The sequence below is a fragment of the Phalaenopsis equestris genome, unplaced genomic scaffold, assembly GCF_001263595.1.
Source record: "Phalaenopsis equestris unplaced genomic scaffold, ASM126359v1 Scaffold000690, whole genome shotgun sequence".
NCBI lineage: Eukaryota > Viridiplantae > Streptophyta > Magnoliopsida > Asparagales > Orchidaceae > Phalaenopsis > Phalaenopsis equestris.
The window spans coordinates 290,337-300,993 of record NW_018165130.1 but is presented as its reverse complement, the minus strand read 5'-3'; the positions used below and the strand labels follow the sequence as shown (position 1 = coordinate 300,993).

The following is a 10,657-nucleotide window of genomic DNA, read 5'->3' as shown; positions in this document are numbered from 1 at the left end:
GTCCTATCGTTTGGGTGCTGAAGTGTAGATGTTAGCCCTCAGGCGAGGGGAACGTGGGAGCTCCGAAGTGAGAGCCGGTATCCTCACAGCCTAGCCTCAGATTCAGTAAATAAGCGTAGGATTAGTAAACGTTCTTTATGCCTAGACCAAAGGGTAAAGAATAGATATGCTCCTATTTGACACAATATAATTTGAACCAATGCACTTTATCCATTCACTATAATTTCTGGACAAGGAGAAGGATGTTTTCTTATATTGAATATCACATTTAAACCCTCATTAGTATCATTCATTATTTAATAGTTAATAAAATTATACATTTATTGCAATTGCCTATTAGTGACAGATAAGCAAATTAAATTTCGTTGTTGTGATTAAAGTTTTGCTTTTTTCTAAAATCTTAGTTTGTAATTCTAAACCACTCCTTGTGGGATCGATATTTAGGACTCCATTAGAGCCCTATATTACTTGAGCGATACGTATACTTGCGTTGATAAGTGTGACTTTATAATTATTGAATATTTAATACGTCCATATTTATCTTATATTTGTAAGCACATATAAAGTCGTGGTTAGGTTAGGCTAGTGATTCTGACTGTTTATATGCAACAGTATAACAATGTATTTAATTATACTTTTCACTTATCTTTCCTTACTTTACAACAGTACCAAAAACTTGATTCTGGAGAAAGTAAGAATTTAATTTTTTAACTTAACATCTCGAAACTACTTATATGCAACAGTTAACAATAATTCTGATTATATTTTTCACTTATATTTCCTTATTTTGCAACAAAAACAAAAACTTGATCTTGAAGAAAAATAAGAATTTAACTTTTAATTTATATATATTGGGATACTAAGCAAGTATACGTATCGTTATCAAGTAATATAAGACTTTTTGATAAAGACCTTAATATCGAACCCACAGAAAAGATATGCAATATGCACTTTTTAGAAAACATTCTATTTTTAAAAAGACAATTATTTAAACTATAGACGTTGTTTTAGTAAAGAAAGTTTAAATATTTTGACAAAAACAGAACAAACTTAAAAAGACAATTAGAGTTTTTATAGAATAAAAGCACTAAATATGGAAATATTTTTCTCCTTGTCATGAATCAGTAATAAGTATAAGAATTCTGTTGTGCAAGTATTCAAATTATGTTGTGTCAAATAGGAGCAATATTACTATTTACCCTTACTATAGATGCTATAAAGAACATTGGCTAATTTAAAGTTTGAATAGTTCTGAAGACTGGTTAGGCCAGGAAGATACTAGCTCTAACTCTAGAGTTCCCTCGGTTCCCTCCACCTGGGGGCTAATATCTCGTATTAAAACCTAAAACAATAAACAAAGTTGGGAGCTTTAATTTGTCACTCTAAAGTCCTCTAACTCTGCACCCTTCAAAGATTATTTCCCTATTTATTTGCACTAAATCATATTAATTACATTCTCATTCATACAACCTCATGTGATTCTTTCTAATTGTTGACTGAGACAATACCATCCCGGTTCTTACATGTTCTCACAACAAATTTTAACATCTATATGGATCAGATCAAGAATTAAATGAAGGATATGGAATTAAATCATCACAACTTCTTCTAACATTAAAGATTAATCCTCTCCACAACTTCCATCCAATACTTTAATTACTTATCATTTTAAAGAGAAAGGTAAAGAAAATTGCTCATAATCCATGGAGAAAACAATACCACACTTTAGTTTAAAAGTAGAAATCATTGTCAAACCAACAAGAAGAGTCTCGATTAAAACTAAAAGTAGTTTAAAACAAAGATAAAAACTTATCTCAAATCCTCCACAAACTCTTGAAGTTCCTTTGAATATCTTCTCTCTTACAACACTCTTAACTCTCAAAATAAAACTAAAAACAAAAGAAAAAATAAATTTGTGGTGCCTGAAATTTTCTTCAAAAGCTTCTCCACGAACATCTTCAAGAACTTTTCAGGACTCTTCTAAAAGTCTCAACTTTCTTCTTTTATAATTTTCCAGGAGTTGTCATAGTATCTCTTCAAAATTTGTCCTGATTCGATATATTTACCAAGAGATGCCTCCTTTCACAAGTCCTTTAATTATATTTTCGTCCTTGGTAGTTATAACCACCCATTTTAGCCAATAAGTGCCTCAAATTTCCCTTCAAAATTCATCAAAATGAATTAACCCATCAAGCAACTATCACTGGCGCTTAAGCGCGGGGTCTTTGGCCCTTAGACGCGATCTTCTCTATTTCACCGGCGCTTAAGAGCGCCAAAACGCGTAGACGCCAAAATAATTTTGCACCATTTTTGCCTTTTTGCTCCATATCTGATCCTTTTTCACTCTTTTAAGCATTTTTCATCTTTTTTACTTGTGCCGGAAAGAAAAACATACAAATATCATACATTAAAGCGAAATATCTCAAAAAAATGTATAAAAATGTGTCTAAAACACTATATATTTTAGGTGTATCAACTAGCCATGACATTGAGCCCAATTAATTGATCAATTTGGTGTAGATGATTTTCATGAAGCTTTTAGAAAAGTTTTGGGTAATTTTGAGTTGATTTGGAGGTTCAATTTGGAGGATTTTGACATTTGGTCAATTTTGAGGGTGTTGGGTTAGACTCTGACTTAGGTTGGGCTAGATTTGGGTTAAGTTCAAATTAATGGTTGAAAATGGTCTAGAGGAATATCATGAATAGCTCTCAACATCAATTGGGTGTCAATTGTGTGGTTTGGGCATTCAATTAGGTGACATTTGGGCATGTGGCTAAATTGGGGCAAATTTGGGGTTTGAATTTCAGTTGAAATTGAGTGGAATTGAAGCTTAAGTAAAGCCAGTTGAGGTTCAATTTGGTATTTAGAAGTATTTTGAACAGTTTAGGATCCAGATTGAGGCAATTTTGTGGTCCATTAGGTTCAATTGGGTGATGGGGTTCAATTGGGTGAGATTGGGTCATATGTTCAAAATTGGGGGTTTTAGGTTGGATCAAAATTGAGCTCAAAGCATGGGTCAACTAAGCTTGGATTTAATTTAAAATGCTCGTAGGCATGATAAATTTGAGTTTAGAATTGAAATTAAGGAAAATTGAGGTCAAATTGATGAACATTTGGATTGTGGCCAAATTGATGGACATTTGAGGTGAATTTGAGGAAATTGGGTCTTTAAGGGCAATTTGGGGCTTTTGGTCACAATAGGCCAAATTGGTCAAATTGGGCTAAGGGCAATTTGGGGCTTTTGGTCAAAATAGGCCAAATTGGTCAAATTGGGTACAATGGGAGCGTCCAAATTGGATTTGAGGACATTTGCGAAGATATTGGAGGTTTTTGGAAAGTTTGAGGTACCGAGAGCAGGGGTATTTTGTTAATTTTGGCAATTTTGGGTGGTTTTGGGCAATTTGAGTATTTTAAACTGATTTGAAATTACTTTTGAACAAATTTATGTATTTTGGGTGAAATTGGAATTTTTGGCCAAATTTAGGGTTTGGGGGTGGTTAGGTAATTTGGGTAAATTTGGTGGGGGGGGGGGTAAAAGACCAAGGAGTGATGCAAAAGACCAAGTTGGATATTTTGGTAAAATTAGGGTGCCAACCACTCTATGTGAGCCATGGACAAATAAAATCCCCATTTTGGTCCTCTATGTGCTGATCCTAGCTAAACCCCCAGCCTAGGGCTAGTGGGTCTAGGGGACCATCTACATGAGTCTCCCAAAAGATCAAGGGATCAAAGTCAACAAAGTTTGGGTTTTGGGTTATGAGTGAAAGTGAGTGAAAGTGAGTGCAAGCGAATGAACCAGCTCCAGGCCAACACCTAGGGTCAACCATAAGGTCAAGTAGTCCTACGAAAATGCCCCTTGAGATTTTTTATACTGACCCAACCTACTAAGTGCTAGAGGTTAGGACAAATATATAAAATTTCAAGTTGACTTCAAGTTGAGAAATGAGAAAAGAAGAGTTTAGAATTTCTAATGGTGGGGGTTCCTTTTCTAGTCCTCCAGAAATAGTCAACAGGAAAGTCCTATCTGCTAGACCCTAGGCTACTAAAGAGGAGAGACTAGACCTCAACCAAAAGTGAGGTCAACAGTAATAAAGGGCTCTAATAGAGTCCTAAGTATCGATCCCACAAGGAGCTGTAAATTCTTATGGTAATAACATAAAATACAATAGTCAAACTATAAAGACTTACGTAAGAAAAACAGGTCGAAAGTAAGTTTAATTTATGCTAATGGAAATGTAATTAAAAGAACTAAGTTAACTAAACTATTTTCTAAACTTCAAAGTTAAATTTACTAAGACTAAACAAAGTTTTATGAGGAAAAGTTCAAATTTAAGAAAGCATCCTTCCCCTTTATAATGAGTTTATGGTATTTAAAATAATTAAAATTATTTAAAATTATATAAAATTGTATTGTGCCAAATATGAGCAATCTTATTCTTTACCCTCTGGAGAGTGCATAAAAAATATTTGTTAATCCAGAGTTTGGTCCCTAAATCTGTGCTTAGGCTAGGAGGATACTGGCTCTCATTCTAGAGTTCCCACTTAACCTTGCCTAAGGGCTAACATCTCGCTTTAGTTTCCAAACATCTCGCTTTAGTTTCCAAACAACTCCAAACAACTAGACCAAATTGAGGATTTTATTCTGTCACCCTAAAATCTTCAATTCTACGCCCATCAAAGTATATTTCCCTATTTATTTGCATTCAACCCCATCAGCTACATTCTCATCCATGAAATTGAATGTGATTATTATTTTGTTATAGAAAGCACAACCCTTTCAAATCTTATATTTCTTAACAACTTTTAACATTTCAATTGGTCAGATCAAAAAGTAAATGAAGATCAGAGTTTGAATCATCATAGTTTATTGACATTTAAAACATTACACAACAATACTAATTCTTCACAAAACCATATCTCATTGTAGGGAGAATGACAAAGAAGACTACTCAGAATTCATGAGGAAGATACAATAAAACATAGATTTTATATATATAAATAAGTTTACAAAATAAGAAAGAAAAAAATACAACTTATCTCTGACTTCTCAAGCAAATTCCTTGAAGTTCCTTTGAAACACTTTCTCTCTTTACAATCAACACTCTCTTTACAATCAACTTTACAATCAACACTGAATTCTCTCTTAGAAGTATAATGAAGAAGAAACCTCTCACATTTCCTCTCCTCTTACAACTCTAAAAGAAAATCCTCTCCACACACAATACTTAACCCTCGACTCTCCACTCACTCTACTCGACTAGACTAGCCTCCTCAAAGACTCCGCAAGACTCCATAAGATTCCTTTTTAGAGTCGCTCCAGCCCCTCTCCTCTAAAGAAATTCAATAATCTCTCCTTTTTCCCAAGAGACACGCCTCTCACACCAAGAGGAAAATTTCTTCGTCCAAGAGACATATCTCTTCATTCAAGAGCCTTCTCCAAGTGGTAGTGCATTGAACCACTCCATGGGGCATTTAAATTACTTAGAGTTATCTAGAACATCTAAAAAAAGTCAACTGCCAAAAATTCATCCATACCCGTCTCTTGCGCCTTTGGTACTTGTTTAATGGAGTTCAGCACTCCTCACTGGATTCTAGCGCCTCGGACACCCTTTCTCTGTAATCCGGCGCCTCTGTCGCTAGTGTATTTTGAAAAATCAGCATTTTGACCCTGAATTTCTTCTTTTTTTGCGTCATTTTTGCTCCAAACACCTAGAATCAATATACCTGCAACAAAACATGAAAATATATTTCTACATGAAAATATATACCTGCAACAAAACATGAAAATATATTTCTTTAAAGTGCAATATCACTAAATTTAAGCATAAAATGTATACATAAAATTGCACATTTTTTTGTGTATAACTAAGCGAAAAATCTTTTAAAAATTTGATTGATTTTTTTTATTGTAGGGAGATATCTTATCATGTCTTATTGGTGGAGAATCTTCAACCCATGGAAATTGAAGTGCCCATGTTTCTTGTGCGATAGCCATGGCTCATCTATTTTTGTCACCATTGTTATATTATTTATGTATCTTCCATCAAATAGAAAATCACTTGTTCTCTTTTATGTTAATTTTCATAATTTTAATAGATTTGTCCTGCTTATCATATATTGTGCAAACATCATCCTCAAAATTCAATGAATGACTTTTCTCAATCATTTGACCCACGCTGAGTTGATTTTAATCAATGTTTGCGACTAAGAGTGTATCATTAATGTATCTCTTCTCTTTTCTTGTGCTAATTGATGTGGTGCATCTTCATGTTGCTTCTAAGAAATCACAATTTTCTATTTTAAATTTATTCTTCATTTTTCAAGACTACATAATATTTCTTCATTTTTCAAGGCTACATAATATTTCTTCATTTTTTGTCATGTGATTACTACAATCACTATTTAGATATCATGTATTTTTTTTTCTCTTCTAGTGCAACTTAACAAGCATAGAGGAGATTTTTATCTTCACTTTTCTCTTCTAAGAAATTAGCATCTTGATTTTTCTTTAATTTACTAACATTTTATGTGTGCCCAATTTCTTACAATTTTGACAATGTGGTTTTCCTTTAAACCAACAATCTTTCTCCAAAAGACATTTTCTTTTACAAATGTCACATAGAGGTTATTTATCCCTTTTTTTATTATTTTTAATTTTAAAATTTTCTCGTGACATTCTCCAGCATTCTTTAGGTTTATGAGATTGCAAATATCTTTTAGATCAAAAGATATTTTCTGTAGTATTCTCACTTTGCACATTCAATCTTTTTTCATATGCTTCAAGAAAGCCTATTAATTCCGTTGATGATGAAGTTTGTAGATCTCTTGATTCTTTAATTGCCTAAGTTATTGTACATATTTTGTTGTACAAGAAATTAATATCATTTCTACTATTTTCCTGTCAAAAATGGTTGGTCCATAAACTCTTATTTTATTAACTATTTCCTTTATCTTGAGATAATAATCTTTTCCAACACTTTATCTTTTATGTTAGGATTATCAAAATATAGTTTATGATTTCATAATTTAATGGAGCGTTGCTTCTTAATTCCTTGAAAGTCCTCCAATAATGTGTCTCATGTGTGTTTTACACTTGTTGCGCCCATGATTCAATGACATATATCACCTGTCATTGCTTGTTGTAAAATAAATAATGCTCGACTCATTTTGTTCATTCTCTTTAAATGCATTCTTTTGATTTGCTAAAAGATCGAAGTATCTTTTGTAATAATGTGTCATTTTTCAACGATCTTCCACAAATTTTGGAAGCAAAAATAGGTCTCCATTTTGATGAACCCAAAGTCATAATTTTCTCTATTGAAGATTAAAATCAGGACAATTGAGAGTTTGTACTAGACCATTGTAGACATATAAAATTTTTACAATGGCCAACAAAAAATCAAACGAAACTCTGATACTAATTGTTGGAAACTTTTGAAGAGAACAGAGAGAATTTTACTACTAAATGAAGTAGTTCTTGGCTTGCAAGATATTATCGTGGTTATGCCTATTTATAAGCATGGGTGACTAAATCTAGAAACTTCTAAACTCTTACTTTTTTCTCTAGAAAACACATACTCTAAATTTTCCCTAATAGAATATTCTAGAAATCCCATTTAATACAAGTATCCTAGAATCTTCTACTTTAAGACTAGATGGAACTTTCTAGCATATCGGAAAAATAAGCATCAATTTAATAGATATCCTGAGACAAACAAGAGATCAAAAAATAAAAGTGCATGGTGTGGATGAAAAACATAGTAAAAAATCTGAACATCTTGGCTCTCGTAGTATTAAACAACTACACATGTTTTTTACCTCTATTGTTCTTTTTAAGTGGTATCTTATAATCAATTAACATTTTTTTTTCAGATTTAAAAGATTACATTAAAATTTAAAGTTTAAAATTTAACCTTTTTTTAATTAAAAAAACATTAATTGGATAATTTTTCTTTTTTTTCTTTCAAGAGAACTTTTAATCAAACTGACTAAAAACTGACAAATAAAACAAAATTCATACAATTCTGATAAAAAGAAACTGAAAAAATATAAACCACACTAGCTTCTTTTTATGCCATCATTCAAAATAATAAAAATCAATCTCCAAAATGTTCTCAATTGCTCATTCCACCTCTCTTCACAACTGAACCATCCATGCTGCACCAGCTTCTTTTTATGCTATCATAATACTCAGCATCTACTAACCTCTACTGCAACGTTATGTCAAAACAATAAGGTCCATTTTCTCACTATCTCTATCTACACTGCTTCATCTTAAATTCATATTCAGACCGAACTATCCTATCCATGAGTTTTGCCAGCCTTTCAGAACCAGGCCCTGGCTCAAGCCTCCAGTCTTCCCCGACATCCGAGCACGGTGGGCTGCCGGAGCACCAACCTCCAGGAGTCACCCAATCCTTGCGCCTTCTGAGTTGCTCGAGATCAATCTTGTCCAGCACAGGATCGTCTTTCCTGAACTTTCTGGCAAAGGGAGCGTTGCTGCCAATCATTCTCGCAGCGTCGTTGAGGCTGAGGCTATGAGGGTGCTGCTTGGGAGGAGAGTCCCAGGAAATGTAGTGCAGGTCGTGGTTGACGACTGTTGTATTGAACTCTGGCGCATTGCAGATAACTGTATGGAAGTAGCCTTCTGGTGATGAGATAAAGTTGGTGTAGTACATTAAGAGTGTTCTGGGCAGGTTGTCCCAACCCCAGATGCAGAATTCCACGAAGTCTCGTGATAGTGTCATCCATGCAGATCCTGAGAATTACGTACATGCAGGTTATGAATTTTGGTCATATAAAATTAAGCACGAAAAATGGGTATTTTTCTTTTATAAAGTTGATAATATAGTGTCACTTTTGATATGATGTTAAGAACTCGAGGGTTAAATATGTAAGTCAATTCGGTTGTCTCATATGTAAATACATAAAAATTATGCAAGTATGCGTGTGAAAAAAATTTTGCCTGCACGTCCCTTCAATCTCTCATGGGAGGTCATGTCACCCCTCATGTGAATTTGGGGTGACATAGCCTCCCATGATACAATGTGCATACGTGTGCACACCTATTTGAGCTGGCATGACCTCCCATGTGATAATGTAAAGACGTACGGACACCACACGTAATATTCTCTCATGTGTGAAAATGCCACAATTTCTTATCATGATTTCTTACATAAAAATACTTAAAGAACTAAGAGAAAGAAATTCTAATTTTAAGCGTTATTAGTTATAATAGAATCGGACCAATACAAATCAAAACTGCCAATTATAATTCATTTTCATTTCAAAAATTCAACCCTAAAATGGAGGCAGTCATTGCCGTGCACTAGTATTTCCATGTCTTCTCTTATTTTTTTCAGCGACGCAAGAAAATTGAAAAGAAGATAAAATAGTCCAGCCTATGTTTCAGCAATATTAAGTTAAAGAATCAATATAAGCTATCAAAATCAATATTAATTACTTAATTAATTAACCTGTGAACAGCTTAAAAGCATTTGGCAGTTCTCTTCTTCGCATCGCCCAAAACACATCAGACTTGGTTGTTCTGTAAAGCCCGGGATCTACTATCAATGGCCTTGCCCTGTGTTCCCTGAAAACAAATTTCAAAAAATACAGCTAATTTTAACCAAAGTAAAATCAGAAAAAAAAAATTATAAAAATTAATTCGAGCATCTTACTCCTTCCATCTCAAATTACTTGTATGATCGATAAAATTCAGGTTTCTTGGCAACTTCGACAAAGTGAAGAGCAGATCTAAAAACAAAATCGTAAATTTCATAGCTTTCATTGAATTTAATGTGTATTTTTCTGTGTTATCATGAACTAACCGTCCTGCGTTACTAGAGGATAATCTGAAGCACTGAGATTGATGAACCAGTCCCAGTCCTTGCTTTTCTTCAGCAGAACGGCACAGGCGTGAAGTGTAGTTGCCACCATTGTTGGACCTCTGTAGGACACCATATTCGCCTTCTTGATCACATGAACATTTCCCACCTTAGCAAAGAGGGAATGGTTCGCTGTCCGGGTGATGAGCTCCTCCCTATCATGCTTTGGCGACTCGAGGTCAAGATGGAGAACATAGACGTTCCGAGGGTGGTAGAGAGCGAGGAGGGTTCGCCAAAGTCTGTTTATATCGCCTTTCGATCCAGAGATAAGATAGGCAAGGCGTGGGATATCTTCCAGAGGAGTTGTGTCGACTGCAATGGCGGAGTGATAGGATTGATGGAGTTGGAAGGAGAAGAGGGTAGAGAGAGAGGTGAGGAGGCCCATGTTGAAAGATGTGAGGAGGAGGAAAGTAAGGAGGAGGGAGGTCAGGAAGAGAGGGAGACTCCATCTTTTCTCCACTGGGGTAAGAGGGAGACAGATTCTTCCTTTCATGAATAGAATTTCTCCTGGGCTCTCTGTTTCGAAATTGTTGGGGTTCATCGCTGACTGATTTTGTTTCTGTTTGGGAAATAAAGATGGGATTTTGAGGTTTGGGTAATGGAGGGGTTATAAGAATGTTGGAACATTCGGTGTTTGGAAGAAGGAAAACGGTGGAGCAATAAGTAGGAGACAAAAGAATTAAGAAATGGATTAAAACGGGGGGCATGGTTCTAGCTTCGCGACATTACTGCATGTTAGTGTTCCAATTGAAACTGGAGAAGAAAGCTG

The 10,657-nt window shown here is 34.5% G+C and overlaps 1 protein-coding gene across 1 annotated transcript; it reads right to left on the bottom strand.

The window, feature by feature from the left end:
* Nucleotides 1-8,082: 8,082 nt before the first annotated feature.
* LOC110030262 (beta-glucuronosyltransferase GlcAT14B-like) lies at nt 8,083-10,438 on the bottom strand. The gene is made up of 4 exons (XM_020732890.1): nt 9,832-10,438; nt 9,682-9,757; nt 9,478-9,593; nt 8,083-8,759 (listed from the first exon to the last, which is right to left on the bottom strand). The coding sequence occupies exons 1-4, from the start codon at nt 10,427-10,429 to the stop codon at nt 8,257-8,259; spliced, it is 1,293 nt and encodes a 430-aa protein (XP_020588549.1). The 5' UTR covers nt 10,430-10,438; the 3' UTR covers nt 8,083-8,256.
* Nucleotides 10,439-10,657: the final 219 nt, after the last annotated feature.